General features: G+C 42.0%; 1 protein-coding gene across 1 annotated transcript; it reads left to right on the top strand.

The window, feature by feature from the left end:
- The first annotated feature begins 2693 nt into the window (after positions 1–2693).
- TLR3 (toll like receptor 3) lies at positions 2694–19440 on the top strand. Its single transcript, XM_060246433.1, has 5 exons — positions 2694–2850; positions 11277–11721; positions 13688–13879; positions 14926–16769; positions 18628–19440. The coding sequence occupies exons 2-5, from the start codon at positions 11281–11283 to the stop codon at positions 18854–18856; spliced, it is 2706 nt and encodes a 901-aa protein (XP_060102416.1). The 5' UTR covers positions 2694–2850; positions 11277–11280; the 3' UTR covers positions 18857–19440.
- The last annotated feature ends 1004 nt before the right edge of the window (positions 19441–20444 follow it).

Here is a 20444-nt window from a genome sequence, read left to right as displayed (position 1 = left end):
GAGAAGGCCCGTGCCCGTGTACTCTGTAATTTCGCCTCCTTTGGCCCAGGGATAGTCAGCGTGTTCTTCCCTGCCGACCTCAGTGCTCTTTGGGGCTCATATGGGGAGAGACGGTCCCTCAGGTAGGCAGGTCCTCGGCCATATAGGGCTTTAAAGGTAATAACCAGCACTTTGTATCGGACCCGGTATGTAACTGGCAGCCAGTGCAGTTCACGCAGCCCCGGCTGTATATGCTCCCATTTCGGGAGTCCCAATAACAGCCTGGCCGCTGCGTTCTGCACTAGCTGCAGCTTCCGGGTTCGACACAAAGGCAGCCCCATGTAGAGGGCATTGCAGTAGTCTAGTCTTGAGGTGACCGTCGCATGGATCACTGTTGCCAGGTCCCGGCGCTCCAGGAAAGGAGCCAGCTGCCTTGCCCGCTTCAGGTGGAAGAATGCCGACTTGGCAGTGGCCGCTACCTGGGCCTCCATTGATAGTGAAGGCTCCAGTAGGACTCCCAGGCTCTTGACCCGGCCCGCCGCCTTCAACGGCGCGCCGTCAAAAACCGGGAGAGGTATTTCCCTTCCCAGAGCGCCGCGCCCCACGCAAAGGACCTCTGTCTTCGTCGGGTTCAGCTTCAACCCACTCAGCCTAAGCCAAGTTGCCACGGCCTGCAGTGCCCGGTCTAAGTTCACTGGAACGCAGTCAGGCCGGCCATCCATTAGCAGATAGAGCTGGGTGTCATCCGCATATTGATGACAGCCCAGTCCAAAACTCCGGGCAATCTGGGCAAGGGGGCGCATGTAGATGTTAAATAACATCGGGGAGAGAACTGCTCCCTGAGGCACCCCACAATCTAGTGTGCGCCTCCGGGAAAGCTCACCCCCGATTGCCACCCTTTGTCCCCGACCTTTGAGGAAGGAGGAGAGCCATTGTAAGGCCAGCCCCCTGACCCCTATGTCGGCGAGGCGGCGGGTCAGTAGCCGGTGGTCGACCGTGTCGAACGCTGCCGACAGGTCTAACAGCATCAGCACCGCCACGCCTCCTCGATCCAGTTGCCGGTGGAGGTCATCTGCCAAGGCGACCAGCACTGTCTCCGTCCCGTGGCCCGGGCGAAAGCCGGACTGGCAAGGGTCTAGGACGGAAGCGTCATCCAGAAAACCCTGTAGTTGCAGCGCCACTGCCCTCTCAATAATTTTACCTAAAAACGGTAAATTAGAAATTAAAGATTAAAAAAAAACTTAAAACATTAGCACTCATTGATCTTAAAGGTGCTTTCTCTGTAATTCACCCATGGGATCCAGGGAACTGAGCAAAGGAAGCTCTGGTTCTTTCCTTCCTTCCCAAGGGGACCAGGAGGGGGAGGAGCCTCAGCCAATAGAAAAAAGAGAGGCTTGGCTCAGTAGCTCTGCTGTGTGATTGAGGGAGCCTGGCAAAGCAAGCTATCCCTCTCCCACAAGGGAGGCGCCTCAGCCAATGGAGAAAATAGAGGCTTTGCTCTTTAGCTCCTGTGCTATTGAGCAAGCCTGACAAAGCAAGTTGTGATGCAGAAGGAAGCAAGAGAGAGGGAGAAGAAAGCAGATGACAGCCAGTTGCTCAGGGGTCTGATAGGAGCCCTCTGGAGCCTGATTCGGCCCCTGGGCCACATGTTTGACACCCCTGGACTAGAATATCTCTGTATAGGATTGCACTGTTCAGTTCTTCCATCAATCTAAACCATTTTAAAATAAAAGTGAGCGCATTGCTCAAAATGCCACTGAAAATAATTTATTGTGTTAAAAATCAGTATAATTTTACAAAGAAATTACTGGATACACACTTACTTCAAATATTGAGAAAATGTTACATATCATCTCTTTAAATGATAAAATTACATTTTAATAAACATTCAGCTTTGTCAACTTCTCTTCCTTCAAGGCAACGGAAAAAAATAATTTGCCATGCTTGGCAGCTTCAAGACATTTTCCATGTCTGCTTCCAATGTGCAATTGCTAGGCCTGTGGTCTATACCATGTTGCTGTGGGAGTCAGGGTGCCACTACCAATGTGTGGGTTTGCCCCCTCCCCATTGGTGGGTTAGCGGTTTACTTGCTTCTAATCCCAGACACTTTTTCTTCAATCCAAACAGCCAGGCCCGACTTCTCGCCGCCATAAAGTGCTTCAGGAAGATCCCCCAGACAGTACCATTATGCAAAACCCCCAATGTAGGAGGACGTTTTGTGGCACGGCACCCACTACTCTTTGCCAAAATTTCAGGTGTCTGCAGGCTCAGCAAGGCTGAGGAGCCAGCGGACCCCCTATGCTGAGCGATACCGGACAGTGCGTCCTTCACCCCTTGCCCCAAACAAGCTGGAACACTTGGACTGGCCAGGTTGTCTGTCCCCTGCCAACAGATCGAACTGTGTGCTGTTCTACTAAGTTTGAATGCTTGGCTTTAGTTACAGTATGTGCACAACGAGACAGAAGTAGCTTCGGTGTCAAATTCTCCTCAGAGGCTGTCTAAAAGAGAGTACTTTTGTACATTCTTATAAATACGTTTAAAAAAAAAAAAACACACCCTCTATATTTCTGTGGAGACGGGGGAGTAACTCCGAATGAAACTCTCCTTCATTTGGAGGCGGGGTGCTGTGAAAAAGGAGGGGCGGGTTACTTTAAATTCTTCCTGCTATTCGTGCCAATGCACAGCCCAGTCCCTTGCTCCCTCCCAGCTTCTCCTGGGTGCTTTGTCAAAGCAAGACAATACGGGCCTTTTTAGCTGGCATCAAAGTTTGAAAGGGGGGGGGGGAGACGCCGGCGTCTACAGCACATGTGTTTATCATGATCTGAAGTCCCTTGATCAGAGAGTGGAACGGCCCCGCGGGAAGCCTCGCCTGTAAGTGTAATGAATAACCCTTTCTTCATGGTGAAAATAGACTTAGGTGGGTAGCCGTGTTGATCTGAAGCGGCAGAACGAGGTATCTGTATCTGGAAAAGCGTAGCTTGAATAAAACGTCGTTGGTCTTAAAAGTGCCGCTGGACTCGAACTTTGTTCTTTATGGTGAAATGAGCTCAAGGAGTTAATTTATGACAGATTTATTTTTAGCCTTCCAGCTACAGTGCAAAACTGACATTCAGAAATATATATTTAGAAATATATATTTAGAACTTAACACTGTGAAGCAAATAAAACTAGACAATTAAAGGGGGGGAGAGAGAGAGAGAGAAAGCAGGGCTGTCTCGCTGTTCCTCCGTCCCCCGCCTTGCCTTTTGCCTCCTTCTGGTAAGAAATAGGAACAACATACTCAACTCGTTTATTGTTTGAGCCTTGAGTTCTCAAGAAAATGTGCCTGAAAGAATTGTTTTAATTTCTGTAGTTTAGGGAGTTGACTTGACATCCAGTAGCTAGCAAGCATACACAGAATGGGATTGCTATTTTTTTAACTAAGAAGAACAACAAAACTGTAGGATTATACAAAAATTGTGCTTCAGCATTTTTTTTTTTTACAAAGGCGGACAAAACCAACAGTCATAAAATCCAGCTAGATTGCCTGTTGCAATGCTTGCAGATGTGTTTTGCATACAGGACCCAGCCTCCCCAGTGAAACATCCGGGTAATTTCAATAATGAGAACGCTTTATTTCTCAGACTGCCAAACCCAACTGCCTTAAAAAAAAAAACCCTCAGTGACAATTTTATCTTTAGTTTGCTACAATGTATAGTGGATCCATGAAGTACATTTACCCCAATTTAGAACATCTCAATCTTCCTCCTCCCAGGTCCCCAAGGCTATTGTGTGAATGGTACCCAAGGCTATTGGAGATCTGGAGGTTAGAGGCCTCCAATCTAGAAATGGCACAAAAGTCAGCCATTGGTAGCTTTCTTAAAAGCTTCACCATTCTGGTTGCAGATCAGCTTTCTGGATACCCAAAAAGGTCCTGGAGTGAAGTAGCAAAATAGAGCATCTCTCTTTGAAAATATATTTTTAAAGCAGTTCATTGTCACTCTTAGCACTATTTGAATTACACAGGTTCCTGTATAGCTGAGCACGGTACAGAAATGTAGTAGTCCTTAATTTTAGAGTCATAAGTACCCTTTTGAGTTAATATGATTTTGACTCTCCTACCTTGCATTTCAGACACACTGCTCCATGTGATCCTCTTGATATGTGTGGTCATCATGTTGTATGAATATGGTATATATGAGCATATTTACCAGCACTGATGTGCATGAATGTGTACTCTCAAAATCTGGGTTTCTGATTGTGGTACTGAAGCTGGAAAATAATATTTTCTGTTCTATTCACACAAAATGGTCGACCACATATATCCCACACTTTTCTGGAAGTTAAGGTAGGAGTTAAAATGAAAAGGGCTCTAGCTATCAAGTCAATAGAAGCCAACGAGTAGCATTAGTTAATGGCACAAGGACATTTTAGCCACCAAAAACAGAATCCAATTTGGACATCTTTCTCCAGCTAAATTTTTTTTGGGGGGGGGGGGGCGGGTTCTGTTTTCTGTTTTTCTCCAGTTTTAGAATCCCTTAAATAGCCTGTCTTTTAAAACCACTGAAAGTTTTGAGAGGCAAAAAAAAAAATGCCAGTTTGCTAATTCCCTTATAGATCCTCTTTCAATAAGCAGCAGCTTAAAACCGCTGTGAAACAGGGAAAGGAACTTAATAGTGTTTCCCCATTAGGGTTGCCAATCCCTAGATGGGGGCAGGGGATCCCCCATTTTGGAGGCCCTTCCCCTGCTTCAGGATCATCAGAAAGTAGAGGGGGGAAGGAAAAATGTCTGCTGGCCCCTCCATTATTCCCTATGGAGACCGATTCCCATGGGGTATAACGGAGAATTGATTTGTGGATATCTGGGGCTCTTTAGCTTGGAGAAATGTCTACTATGGGGTGACATAAGAACATAAGAGAAGACATGTTGGATCAGGCCAATGGCCCATCCAGTCCAACACTCTGTGTCACACAGTGGGGAAAAAAATTATATATATACACACTGTGGCTAATAGCCACTCTGTTCCATATTTTTATCTAACCCCCTCTTGAAGCTGGCTATACTTGTAGCCACTGCCACCTCCTGTGGCAGTGAATTCCACATGTTAATCACCTTTGGGTGAAGAAGTACTTCCTTTTATCCGTTTTAACCCAACTGCTCAGCAATTTCATGGAATGCCCACAAATTCTTCTATTGTGAGAAAGGGAAAAAAGTACTTCTTTCTCTACTTTCTCCATCCCATGCATTATTTTGTAAACCTCTAGCATGTCATCCCACAGTCAACGTTTCTCCAAGCTAAAGAGCACCAAGCGTTTTAACCTTTCTTCATAGGGAAAGTGTTCCAACCCCTTAATCATTCTAGTTGTCCTTTTCTGGACTTTTTCCAATGCTATAATATCCTTTTTGAGGTGCGGTGACCAGAATTGTGCACAGTACTCCAAATGAGACTGCCCCATCGATATATACAGGGGCATTATGATACTGGCTGATTTGTTTTCAATTCCCTTCCTAATAATTTCCAGCATGGCGTTGGCCTTTTTTATTGCAATCGCACACTGTCTTGACATTTTCAGTGAGTTATCTACCACGACCCCAAGATCTCTCTCTTGGTTAGTCTTTGCCAGTTCACACCCTATCAACTTGTATTTGTAGCTGGGATTCTTGGCCCCAATGTGCATTACTTTGCACTTGGCCAGATTGAACCTCATCTGCCACTTTGACGCCCACTCACCCAGCCTCAACAGATCCCTTTGCCTCACAATCCTCTCTGGTTCTCACCACCCTGAAGAATTTAGTGTCATCTGCAAACTTGGCCACTTCACTGCTCACTCCCAACTCCAAATCATTAATGAACAAGTTAAAATGTCAAGCATGCGGGTTCAATGACGAGTTGAAGTTGATACAAAGACTACATTTATTGATAAACTGATACTTTCAGTGAAACAGATTCTTGAGAGTGATACTGCCAATACATTGATACAATACTTTTAAGGCTTACTTCAAAAGGATTCCAAAGGGTGGGGGCGAGGGATAGCTCTCACACATAAACTATCATAAATGTCTACATTCCCATAATGTTATCAGGACTCTGTCCTTGCTTTCCCTAGATGTGTTGCACTCCCTTTCAGGAATGTATGGGAAGGTGTTGATTACTTCTTCTCAAGTTAGTTTCGTTTCTCACTACTTTTACTTTGTAAACAATAAAGCAGGAAGGGGGAGGGAAAAGAATAACAAAGCTAGCAAAGCTTGGTCCTCCATGATACTTCACAGACCAGTGTTATGAAGGACCCTACAACAATCAATTATCAATGGAATTTCACCATGCTTGACATAAAGAGCATGGGACCCAGTACTGAGCCCTACAGCACCCCACTGCTTACCGACCTCCACTGCGAAGACTGCCCATTTATACTCACTCTCTGCTTCCTATTAATTAGCCAGTTTTTGATCCACAAGAGGACCTGTCCTTTTACTCCATGACTCTCGAGCTTACTAAGGAGCCTTTGATGAGGAACTTTATCAAAAGCTTTCTGGAAGTCAAGGTAAACAACATCTATTGGGTCTCCTTTGTCCACATGTTTGTTCACCCCCTCAAAGAAATGTAACAGGTTAATGAGGCAAGATCTTCCCTTACAGAACCCATGCTGAGTCTTCCTCAATAACTTGTGTTCATCAATGTGCCTACTCATTCTGTCCTTGATAATGGTTTCTACCAACTTTCCCGGAATTGAAGTCAGACTGACTGGCCTGTAATTTCCCGGATCTCCTCTGGAACCCTTTTTAAAGATGGGGGTGAAGTTTGTTACCTTCCAGTCCTCAGGAATGGAGGCAGATTTCAATGAAAGATTACATATTTTTGTCAGAAGATCCACAAGTTCAACTTTGAGTTCTTTCAGAACTCTTGGATGTATGCCATCCGGACGTGGTGACTTATTAGTTTTTAATTCGTCTATCAGTTGTATGACCTCCTCTCTTGTCACCTCAATCTGACTCAGGTCTTTCAACACCCCTTCCAAAATAAGTGTTTCTGGAGCAGGCAAACATTTCTCATCTTCCACAATGAAGACGGAGGGGAAAAATGCATTCAGCTTCTCAGCCATTTCCCTATCCTCCTTCAGTAATTCTTTTACCCCTTGGTCATCCAAGGGCCCCACTGCCTCCGTGGCTGGTTTCCTGCTTCTAATATATTTGAAGAAATTTTTATTGTATATTTATTGCAATATGCTCCTCATAGTCCCTTTTTGCCTCCCTAATCACAGTCTTGCATTTGATTTGCCACAGCTTGTGTTCCTTTTATTAATCTCACTTGGACTGGCTTTCCATCGCTTAAAGGAGTCCTTCTTACCTTTTACAGCTTCCATTACTTTGTTTGTTAACCATGCAGGCCTTTTCTTATACCTGTTTGTGCCTTCTAGGATTGTAGTTTTAAAAAACCTCCAAGCTTCCCCAAGGGTTTTGACTATATTTACCTTTCCTTTTAGTTTCCTCTTCACATGCCTCCTCATCTCAGAGAATTTACCCCTTTTAAAGTTAAACATGGTTGTGCTGGTCTTTTGGGGCAACTCTCTATTTATACAAATGGTGAAATCAATAACATTATGGTCACTGCTCCCAAGCGGTGTAATCACTTTTACATCTCACACCAAGTCTTGGGCATTACTTAGGACCAAATCCAGGATCGCCCCACCTCTGGTAGGTTCTGAGATCATCTGCTCCATAGCACAGTCATTGAGAGCATCTAGAAACTCAATCTCTTTCTCTCGACCAGAACACGTATTGACCCAATCAATCTGCGGGTAGTTAAAATCACCTATTACGACACAGTTTTTATGTTTAGGCACTATCTTTAATCCTTCCATCATATTATAATTGTCATCTTTTGATTTGGTGGGCAATAACAAACTCCCATAGTGAAATTTCCTTTTAGGCCCTCTAATTCAACCCAAAGCATTTCTCGAAGGGAATCTAATTCTCTGACCTCAGTCTTACTGGACCGTATACACTCTCTGACATACAGAGCCACCCCACCTCCAACCCTTCCCTCCCTATCCTTCCGATATAACTTATATCCAGGAATCACCGTGTCCCACTGATTCTCCTCATTCCACCAAGTTTCTGAAATTCCCACAATGTCTATGTTTTCTCCCAACACTAAACATTCCAACTCACCAATTTTACTTCGAACACTTCTAGCATTTGCATACAAACATCTATAATTTCCCAGGCAAGCTAGGCCCGCAACCTTCCTCCTGCTGCCTCGAGACTTTGGCAGACAGTCCATACTGTTTGTCACCATCTCAGTGGACAACTCTAATCCATTACCCGGTGACATGATAGAGGTTTACAAGATTATGCATGGGATGGAGAAAGTAAAGAAAGAAGTACTTTTCTCCCTTTCTCACAATACAAGAACTCGTGGACATTCAACGAAATTGCTGAGCAGTCGGATTAGGAAGAATAAAAGGAAGTACTTCTTCACCCAAAGGGTGATTAACATGTGGAATTCACTGCCACAGGAGGTGGTGGCAGCTGCAAACATAGCCAGCTTCAAGAGGGGTTTGGATAAAAATATGGAGCAGAGATCCATCAGTGGCTATTAGCCACAGCATATTATTAGAACTGTCTGGGGCAGTGATGCTCTATATTCTTGGTGCTTGGGGAGGGGGGGGCAAAGTGGAAGGGCTTCTATCCCCACTTGTGAACCTCCTTTTTTTTGTGACACAGAGTGTTGGACTGGATGGGCCATTGGTCTGATCCAACATGGCTTCTCTTATGTTCTTAATAAGATGACCTGTATTAGAGCTACAGTTGTCATAAGTGCCCGTTCTGGCATAAAGATTAAACATTTATGCTGCATCTTTCTTACTCAGACTCTACGTTGGTTACAGAATAATGCAAGAAAAGAGCAAGAAACAATAAATGCAATAAACAATGTCATAAAACTGACCAGGACTTTTTTTGTAGCAGGAACTCCTTTGCCTATTAGGTTACACACTCCTGATGTAGCCAATCTTCCAAGAGCCTACAGTAAGCCCTGTAATAAAATCTTTTCTGGATGATGCTTCCGTGCTAACCCACATCAATCCGGCTTCCGCCCAGGTCATGGGACGGAAACAGTTCTGGTCGCCCTCACAGATGACTTCCAGAGGCACCTGGACAGAGGTGGCTCAGTGGTGCTGATGCTATTGGACCTGTTGGCGGCATTCGACAAGGTCAATCATCTGCTGCTGACCCATCACTTTGCCACTGGGATTCAGGGGTTGGCCTTGAAGTGGCTTTCCTCCTTTCTCCAGGGTCGGGGACAGAGGGTGGCGGTTGGGGATGAACTATCCCAACGACACCCACTTATGTGTGGTGTGCCGCAGGGAGCGGTTGTTTCCCTGAAGTTATTCAACATCTACATGCGCCCCCTCACCCAGGTTGCCCAGAGGCATGGGCTGGGTTTTCATCAGTATGGAGATGACACCCAGCTCTATCTGCTGATGGGTGCCAAGTCTGACGCCACCCTGGATGATCTGACCATAGCACTACAAGCTGTGGCAGGGTGGCTCAAGCTGAGTAGACTGAAATTAAATCCGACGAAGACAGAGGTCCTGTACCTAAGCCTGTACCTAAGCCATCATGGTCCAGGACCAGAGGTCTGTTTACTGATCCTTGATGGAGCACAGCGTATGCCTGTGCCCAAAGTTAAAAGCTTAGGGGTGCTCTGGGAACCCTCTCTAACAATGGAGGCCCAAGTAGCTGCCACTGCCAAGTCAGCTTTCTACCATCTACGAAAGGGCAGTTGGTCTCCTTTCTCGAATGCAATGACTTGGCAACTGTGATCCATGCTACAGTTATCTCAAAGCTGGATTACTGTAATGCCCTCTACATGGGGCTGCCCTTGTCCCAAATCTGGTGACTCCAGCTAGTGCAGAATGCCATCACCAGGCTGTTAATGGGAGTTCCTTTGCGGGAACATATTCAGCCTGTGCTGAAAGCACTGCATTGACTACCAATAATGTAACGAATTCGCTTCAAGGTGCTGGTTTTAACTTTTAAAGCCCTATATGGCCAGGGTCCTTCATACCTTAGGGACCACCTTTTCCTGTATATACCCCAGCGAGCACTTCAGTCCACGGCTCAAAACCTGTTGACAGTTCCCAGCGTCGGGGAAGTTAGGCTTCAGTCAACTAGAGCCAGGGCTTTTCCGTTGCTGCACCTAGCTGGTGGAATGAGTTGCCGGAGGAGGTTAAGGCCCTGCGAGAGCTTTCACAGTTCCACAGGGCCTGTAAAACAGCACTCTTCCACCATGCTTTTTCATAATGGTAACTTATATAGCAACGGGTTAGGCCCATAAATCTAAACATTACTCTGGCTCTATGTCTCTATGCTATGGCGACCTGGGGTCCTCTTTGGAACATCTAATACCAACCATCCAATTATATTGCTTCCATCGAAATTTTAACTGTTTGTATGAACTATTGCACTAGCACCTATTAATACTGATGTTTTAATAATTGTTTTTATGTTTTATTGCTGTCTTATTTTGTTTGGTCATTGTTTGACCCCAACCTGTGAGCCGCCCTGAGCCTGCCTTTGGTGGGGAGGGCGGGATATAAATTAAATAAATAAAAAATAAAATAAAAGTCCTAGAGGATTAGCTACATTAGGGTGTGTGGCCTAATATGCTACAAAAAAAGCCCTGAAACTGACTGATTTCTTTTTACAGACATGAAAACTACAACCCTGTTCTCTTTATAAAAATGAAGCATAGGAATAAATCCTGGACCTTGACCATGAACAAGAGGGGGTAGGTGGCCATGACCCCCTAACCAGGGAAATCTTCCAGAAAGATCAGTCACCACTTCTCCAACCCCCCCCCCCCCCACTTTCCTTTCCAAAGGGATAGGAAAAAAACCAAAATAACTTATTCAGCCTATTGTTCTTTTATCCTTTTCCCACATAGGAACCTCAGGTTTTTTCCCTGCTTTCCTTTTCTAGAGAGTAGAAAGATTGGGAGGGAAATGTCAGGATATCCAGGGAGGTGACCCAAGAGGCTCCAGGGATAGGAGGGGACGTCTTATGGAAATCTGTAATATTGATCAGCTTTTTGATTTGTCTTCTCCTCTGTAAGGAGTACAGTAATGAAGGGATGGATTAGAATATATCTTTGTGGGAGGGGGAACAGAGGGGAGATAGGGTGTTATCAGATCAGGATCATATTGTGCCCTGAGGGGTTTAAAGCCCATGGCTGCAAATGACTGAGCCCCTACTTAGATTTTCTCTGTGTTTTTCAAAATAAACGCTCATTTTAAATATTTGCCTTTTTCCCTAGGAAAATGAGGATACATTTTATTTGCCACTCATATTTGCCTTTCATCCTTTTGTCATTTTGTGTTCACTGTGGATCATCTGGGAGTGCTTGTAAAATAAAACATGGGAAGGCAGACTGTAGCCACTTAAAGTTAAAAGAAATCCCCTCTGATCTTCCAACAAACATTACCACTTTGGATATTTCTCATAACCAGTTAAGAACATTGCCACCTGCAAACCTCACAAAGTACAATCAGCTTCTCTACTTGGATGCGGGATTCAACACCATCTCTAAACTGCAGCCAGAGCTGTGCCAAAATTTGCACTTGTTAAAAGGTCTGAACCTTCAGCGCAATCAACTGCATATACTTTCTGACAATGTTTTTACCTACTGTACCAATCTGAGGGAGCTTAATTTGGGATTCAACATAATAGCAATTCGAAAGGATTCTTTCAAATCTCTAAAGGTAAGGTGTACAACTGTCCTTTTACCAGTGTGAGTGGATGATAAGATATCTACATCTTTCCTGACTGTCAGTAGCTTTCCAGACTCTCAAGTAGAGACTGTTTTCATTTATGGCTGAAACTATCACTTAGCTGTGAATAGTTCATTTGTTTATCAGAAGTCCCTAACCTTGTTGAGCCAATAGGCACTTCTGGAATGTTGAGGAAGGTATTAAATTTCTGCCATGGGGAGAGGGCAGTGAAAAATGTAATGGGCCCTTTGTGGGGCTGTTCTTGAAGATTGTCTGGAAGCTACAGTTGGTACAGAATTCTGCAGCCAGAATGTTGACTGGACTAGGTTGTAGGAACTCCAGTCTTGTTCCATCTACAGTGGCTTCCCATTTGCTTCTGGGCTTAATTCAGGGTGCTGGTATTGACCTTTAAAACCCTATATATCATGCGGCCAGGAAGGATTGTCTTCTGCCATATGACCCTACCCAACCATTCAGGTAACATCTGGAGGCTATGCTTTGAGTGCCCTGGTCAGCTGAGGCTAGACAGTGACAACCTGAGAACTGGTGCCAAACTGTGGAATTCCCTCCCCAGAGAGATTTGTCTGTCTCCCTCTATCATTGTCTTCCACCAGTATGTGAAGACTTTTTTGTTTTGTTTGGCATACCCCAACCCAATACCTGTTACTGGCCCTCCTTCCTAGTTGTTATATATGTTTCTATGTTTTTGCTGAATTCAAATATTTTTATATACCCTATTTTAAATACTGTTTTAATGTTTTACATTTTTTAACATTGAAGTGTTTTAACGTTTTAATGTTCACCACCTTGGGGACCCTAAGTGGGTAAGAAAGTAGCATGAAAATGTTCTAAATTAATAATAAAATGTTAGATGGTTTTTTGGAATATCCAAACCAATTATCTCTCTATAATATATATCAATATCATCTAATGGGTACTCCTTACAAAGGCAAAGGTCTCCTAGTCTCTGAGAAAGCAGAGAAAAGCATGGATTGACTCTGCTTTGGGGAAAAGATTATGTTTGGTTTCAGTTCTCCAAACAAAGGGGAGGGATAGCTCCCTGTGCAGCCACAGAGAGTGGAGTTTCCATGTCCAAATACATGAAATACTTTACATTTATGGCCAACCACTGGAACTTGCCTGAGATGTGCCTACCTGGGATAAGGTCAGTGCTTTGTAAGTTAGCTCATGGAAGCAACTTAAAACTTCTGTTTATCCTTTGGATTTTATGCCTAAAACACCAGGAAATAATATGACAGGCACCATTATACAGTGGCAGACACCCCGCCAGGTGCCATGTTGGGAATCACCAGTCTCTATTATAAACTGAGTTTACATAATTTTTAATGTCATGCCCCCCCCTTTCCAGTTTGGAATTGTTGTTTGGTGAGATGCTGAGAGCAAAATAGATTAAACTCTGAAAGTCCACCATTGTACTGATACTCATATATTTTCAGCCATGGAATAAATTTTAGCTCAAGGAGATAGGATGATTTGCACTGGGGAACCAGCATAGATCTCTTGCGTTTGTATTTCATTTAGTTTGGTCCTGAGAATTTTGTTCTAGAAATCTATGTATCCAAACTACAATCTCCAAGATTCCCTTTAAAGAAGAAATGATATTAAATATTGTAATGTAGACATGCCATTGGTAGATAACACTACAGTGTAGTGTTCCATCTTTCCTTTAATGTAAATGCCAAAGGATTATCTTTTCTTCCAGAAGTCCTTTGAAACTAAGTGCATTGTGATGTCTTACTGTAACTCATCAGACTTTATATAACCTCAAACACTCTTGCGACCTGTTGTAGCTAATGTAAGATTCTGTCGTTGGGGGGGGGGCGTGTTTTGGACACTGTGTGACACAGAGGGTTGGACTGGATGGGCCATTGATCTGATCCAACATGGCTTCTCTTATATTCTTATTGCTGAACTTCTGTTTTCTTTGTCTTCTCAGAATTTGAAATCTTTGGATGTTTCTCATAATGGTCTATCATCTACTAAATTAGGATCCCAGCAACAGCTAGAGAGCCTCCAGGAGCTTGTGATGTCTCAGAATAAAATTACTGAGTTAAAGAAGGAAGACTTCCTTTTTCTTAGTAACTCTTCATTACAAATACTGGACTTGTCATCAAATCCCCTAACAGAGGTAAAATACTAAATCGCTGGGTTGTGGTCCTGAAAGTGAAGAATAACCATAATATTGAGTTATTTTAGATTCATCTAATTGTCTCTTGCTAATTTAACATTGTGTATTCAGAAATATTAATGCAGCCACAACCTCCTTTGTATGACTGCTGGTATAAAATGTTTGATGAATGAATGTAATTTTTCATAAATGGATAGTATAATGGGATTATATGGGATATACACAATAATGTGTGGATTTTCACAAATTTCATGAAAGCCAGTGTTTCAATAATGGTGATTCTAATATATTGGAGTATTAAGTGGGTGCAGCTCAATAAGCTTCATATTATACATAATTATTCATTTTTCCATGCTGAGGTACTATATGTATATAACTGAAAAGGATCACTATCTGAAAAGCAGTCTCAGTGCTTTTAATTGTATTTGTTTAATTAAAATCTATTTATAAGCAAGGACTAAACATTAGCTATGAGACCCATCCACAGATCTATAGCTTCAAAGGTGGGGAAATTTTCAGTTCCTAGAAGGCAAACGAAAATTTTCTTCAGATTCTCTCTGTAATAACATTTTTTTTTTTTTTTTAGAAATCTGATTTAGCAAGTGATACCATAATTTCTAAACAAGCCTTCGGGCAGCCTTCACATCCAGGGCCAGCCCTGCCACTAGCAAACTAGGCAATTGCCTAGGGGGCCAGCCTTCTGGGGAGGTGCTGAATTGAGTACCCCCCATGTGATTCAATGATGTTATCGACGGGGAGGGGGGGCATCAGAACTCAGCCTTGCCTACAGTTCCAGTCACTCTAGGGCCAGTCCTGTTCACATCTCATTACATTGTTGGGTTCTTTGTTGGAAGAGTGCCAGAGTATCTTTTGCATGCAAAAGATGCCACATTAAACTACAGTATCACCTGTCAAAATCACTTCAGGTAGCAGGCCAGGAAAGACCTGGGGACCCACTGCCCAATCAGATTAAATAGACCAGTTGTTTGATACACTTTAAGGAATATTTCATATATATTTATGGGTTTTTTCTTAAATCTTTCCAGATTTATCCAGGCTGTTTCCATGCTATTGGAAAGCTGTTTGGTCTTAACTTGAACAAAGTTCAACTGGGGCCTAATAGAATGGAGAAGCTTTCTTTAGAATTATCCAGCACAAGCATCCAGAATCTCTCACTGAGCCAAGTGCAACTTTCACGCATCTCCAACTTGACCTTCAATGGAATGCAGAGAACAAATCTCACTATTTTAGACCTATCTAATAATTATATGACAGTGATTGAAAATGGTTCTTTTGTCTGGTTCAAGAGTTTACAGACTTTAAATCTAGAGAACAATAAGATTGCTAGTCTATTTTCTCATTCCTTAGATGGATTGAGCAACATCAATTATCTGAATTTGAGAAACTCTATTAACAAAAAAATTGATGATTTTGCTTTTCAGTCACTAAAACATTTAGAGACTCTTATTATGGATGAAAATACATTTCCAGAGATTACTCCTAAAACATTTACAGGTTTAGAAAATCTGAAATACTTGAGTTTAAGCAAGTGCGCTATCACCTTGGGAACAATAAAAAGAACAATAACAAACAGAACATTTTCATCTCTCACTGATTCTCCTTTGCAATTTCTTAACCTAACAAGAACTAAAATCACTGATATCCAAGCTGGGGCATTCTCTTGGCTGGGAGAATTAAAAACTCTAGATTTAGGAATAAATGAAATTAGCCAAGATCTCACAGGCCAGGAATTTCAGGGTCTTAGTAGCATTGAGACTATTTATCTTTCTTACAACAATCTCCTGACTTTGACAAGCGATTCATTTGCATTTGTTCCAAGCCTTAGAAAGTTGAGGCTTAGGAGGGTAGGTTGCAGCAACCTTGATATCTCTCCCTCACCATTCCACACATTGCAGAATTTAACAGTCCTGGATCTTGGCAACAATAATATTGCTAATGTGAGAGAGGATCTGTTTGACAGACTCCACCAACTTGAAATTTTGGATATGCAGCATAATAATCTGGCTCGGCTTTGGAAGCATGCCAACCCAGGCGGCCCTGTTCTCTTCTTAAAAGGTCTTAAGAACCTACGTCTGCTTGATTTAGAATCTAATGGCATTGATGAGATTCCAGGAAATGTTTTCCATGGGTTATCTAAATTAAGAAGCTTGAATTTGGGGTCCAATAATCTGAATCTGTTTCCTGTGTCAGTCTTTAATGACCTGGCATCTCTGACTTCCCTGTTTCTCCAGAAGAATCTTATTACAGCTGTTGAAGAAGAAGTGTTTGGTACAGTTTTTGCAAACTTGAAAGCACTAGACATGGAGTCCAATCCTTTTGACTGCACTTGTGAGACTATAGCCTGGTTTGTTAACTGGCTCAATGTGAGTAAAACATACATCCCAGGTTTAAATCAGTATCTATGTAACACTCCACCTAAATATCATAATACTGTGGTGGCACATTTTGATACCTCACCATGTGATAATGCCCCATTTAAATTGTTCTTCATTGTGAGTATTACTGTCATCTTGCTCCTCATTATTGTGGTCCTACTCATCCACTTTCAAGGATGGAGAATAAAATTTCTCTGGAGCGTGTCTGTAAATAGAGTGCTAGGATTTAGAGAAATAGACAGACCACAGCAACAGTTTGATTATGATGCCTACATCATCCATGCTAAGAAGGACAAGAACTGGGTATACAAGAATTTTATTCCCCTAGAAGAACAACAAGCAAACAATGAACCCATCATTAGGTTTTGCTTAGAGGAACGAGACTTTGAAGCTGGAATATCTGAATTTGAAGCTATTGTTGATAGTATCAACAAGAGCAGGAAAACTATGTTTATTGTCACCAATCATCTCTTAAAAGATCCCTGGTGTAAAAGGTAAGATTGGGTTTCTGTTTGTGTTTTGTAGAGCATGTACGCACTTAAACTAGTTACAAACCTACAAAACTATTTCTAGTTTCTCAGTCAAGGAACCCTGGGAAATGGAGTCATAGCTATTACAAATAAGGAATTTTCAGACTTTCTCAGGACAACGCTGTAGCTCCCACGATTCCCTGAGGAAAGCCAGTTCAGTTATAGAGTCCAAACTTAGCAGTTTAAAATTGTGCTAATAAGTAGCACTACTGTGAAATCCTAAACAGAGTTACACTCTTCTAATTGTATTGACTTCAGTGAATTTTGGTGGGGTTACTCTATTTAGGATTGTACTGTTATTTACCTTACTTGATTGACAAAGAACAAGTTATATTGGTATTAGAGTATCTAGCCCAAAGTTATAAGAACTAACATTGTATTTTTTTTTAAAAAAACATTGATGTCATTTGGCTCAGTAGGCTGTGATCCAGTGCATGTCCTATAGCAAGTACTGTTTATTTATGTACTTAGAAACCATACTGCCTCTTTGGAGAAACTACCACCAGCAGCTTACAAAATAAAACAAAAAGTATCTATTTGGAACCCAGTTGATTTTTGTGTACTTCAACATGTGATTAGGACAATTGCCTTTGATTTTGTACCAGGATAGTTAAAAAAATACTAATTAAGAACATTTTTTCACTTGTTTTCTTAAATCTCATACTGAAAAAATTGGATTTAGCAGGAAAAATGAATGTAATACTTCATTTTCAAATTCTATTCCTGTTATTTCTCCTGCCTGAATCCATGGTCCTTTCTCCATCCATGGTCCTTCCAATGTAATTAGAACTTACATTTCTATGTAAATTGTGGTTTACTGTGAACAGGAACAAATAATGATAAGGTTGTACTGACCATGACTCCAAATGGTCCATGCGTTGGCCAGATTTGCATTGTTAAAATTATCCTTGCAAGATCAGTGCAAAACTATTACATTATTTGATTTGTTTACATTTCTCTTAAATCGGAGGTTATATATATTTTAATATTTCAATACATAACAATCAATATATAGTAACCAATAAACCTGAAAATAAAATTCTAACAATGGAATAAATTATTATTACCACAGTGCCAGCCCAATGTTGTATTCCTCATCTTGTAAGGGTGCATAAAATTCTTCAGTTAAGCAGTAATCAAAATAAGAAATGTTTCTGCTAACCTACTATGGATGAGAATTCCAGAGGTCAGAGCCACTTTGAAAACACTATTACATAACTTGGTAAAAAGATGGAACTAGCAGAAGCCTTTGTTGGCTAGTCCTTAATCAATCGGCTGGCTTACATAGTGCAAGACTATAAATGGGGCATTGCATAATAATGTAAGCAACATGGACAGGATCTCATTATTAATATTTGTTACTTTCTTTGTCTCCTCTTCACAAAAGACTGCCCAGGATGTCTCACAACAACAACAAAAAATCAATCAGTTATCAGTAAATAATCTGGGGATTTAAAACATTTTTAGAGTCCCCTTTATAAGAGAGCCAGTTTGGTGTAGTGGTGAAGTGTGCGGACTCTTATCTAGGAGAACCGGGTTTGATTCCCCATTCCTCCACTTGCACCTGCTAGCATGGCCTTGGGTCAGCCATAGCTCTGGCAGAGGTTGTCCTTGAAAGGGCAGCTGCTGTGAGAGCCCTCTCCAGCCCTACCCACCTCACAGGGTGTCTGTTGTGGGGGAGGAAGGTAAAGGAGATTGTGAGCCACTCTGAGACTCTTTGGAGTTGAGGGTGGGATATAAATCCAATATGTTCTTCTTCTTCTTCTAAAAGCAGGTGAAATACTGAATGTACTAAAGAAATTATGCTCCTTTTTTTTTACAGGTTCAAGGTACATCATGCCATACAGCAAGCTATTGAACAAAGTCGAGACTCCATCATACTGATTTTTCGACATGACATTCCTGATTATAAGCTGAATAGTGCTCTTTATTTACGGAGAGCCATGTTCAAATCTCGCTGCATCTTGGAGTGGCCAGCGCAGAATGAACGAGTCAATGCATTTTATCAGCAATTAAAATCAGCACTTAAATCTAGCAGTCGGATATGGTGAAATTTTTAAAGCTTTTTAAAAAGGTTGTATTGAACTATTTTGGGTTTTTCATTTTAACAGTCAAAATCCTATTCCAAAATTATGATTTGAATAGAGAGAAATAATACAACTATCTCCCAGGAATTTTCTTACTGTGCCACCAAACAAAAAATAGTGAATTGCATCTAACTTTGGGCCAAAATGGATATGGCCCACATACCTGAGTGGTCACTTCTGGGATGATCTTGTACCTCACTCAGTTCAATGACTTTTAATCAATCTGACACTGGCAAGGGTACATTCTGCTGTTTTCTGCTTGTGAGCTTTTTCAGTGGCTGCTCCAATGTTATGGAAATAGTCTTCTGGAGGAAATCAGAAGGTCTGTGTTTATTCTTAATTTTTAGATGGCTTTTTCCTTTTAGAGACTTTGGCTCCTCTAGTTGATCGCTTTGTTGGGTGCTTTGAATTTGAAAACTTTTTTCTGACAGTGTTTTTAATTTTGGTGCTCTTAGTGTTTTTATTATTGTTCTTGAGTTCCAGTTTACTGGAGAAAGACAGGCTTTTACATGTTTGAAATAACACAAATAAAAAACTATTATACAGTAGGTATGTTATGAAATCTGGTCTATATGTTCATGTGTGTTTTAATTTCAAAAGCAGCCACAGGAAGCAGCTGATCTGATTAGGGAAGAGATGCTCAGGGAATGAGTATTCAGCCTTCCCCTTAGCACCATTTTCTTCACCTATCCTGTGGCTAATTGAGAACAACTTTGGGGGAAGATACCACAGAAAGTCTTTTTGGTCCCCAGAAACTTCTAAATTGTACTAGAGGACAAACAGAACCCACCTCCCATGCTATGCCTTCTGCCCTCCACTCCTACCCCGTGGAAGGTAACAAGAAAGAAGAAAAGCTTTTATCCTGTCATGTTTCCAACAGGGTGAGAGCTGAAACCTATTACCATGCTGTGAAAGAAAATAAGTTCTGTCAAAGTCTGTGGCAGGGATCATTTTTACCCATTGAAAGGGATAACCCTGACTGGAAAAAGCCACCCTTCTACATGTCCAGCATGATCTGTGTGTCCTTTCATTTCTTCCCATAAAGAATGAGACATAATAGCAAAATGTGGGATGGATAATATCTGTGCTCCAGTTTATATAATCAGCAAGGATAGTAATGTACATACATGAATTATTCAATTATTTAGAATAATTCGATCCTTGACATCATTGCCACAGGGCAAACCAAACAGTCCTGAATTGGACATTGCTGTGAGACTTTGTGAGCCATTTCACAGATAAAGTCTTGTCACTCCACTGGGACCTCCCTGCCACAGTTGGAACAATAGTGGAACTGGAAGCCCCTTGGCCATCTTCTTGTTCTGTTTTGGACCATTCAGTCGCCTTCCCCAGGAGCAGGTTGAGAAGATTCTTGCAGCTGTGAAGCCCATCACTTGCCTCCTTGATCCATGTACATCTTGGCTGGTTAAGACCTGCAGAGATGGGATATGGTGGCCCCTGTGTGAGATTGTAAATCTATCCCCAACACTACCCTTGGGGGTTTGGTCACCTCTGCTATAGGGTGTTTGTGAAAACCTATGAGATAGATAGA

This window comes from Heteronotia binoei, chromosome 9, assembly GCF_032191835.1.
Source record: "Heteronotia binoei isolate CCM8104 ecotype False Entrance Well chromosome 9, APGP_CSIRO_Hbin_v1, whole genome shotgun sequence".
Taxonomy (NCBI): Eukaryota; Metazoa; Chordata; class Lepidosauria; order Squamata; family Gekkonidae; genus Heteronotia; species Heteronotia binoei.
Note: the sequence above shows the minus strand (reverse complement) of the source record. Positions and strands in the feature narration are given on the sequence as shown.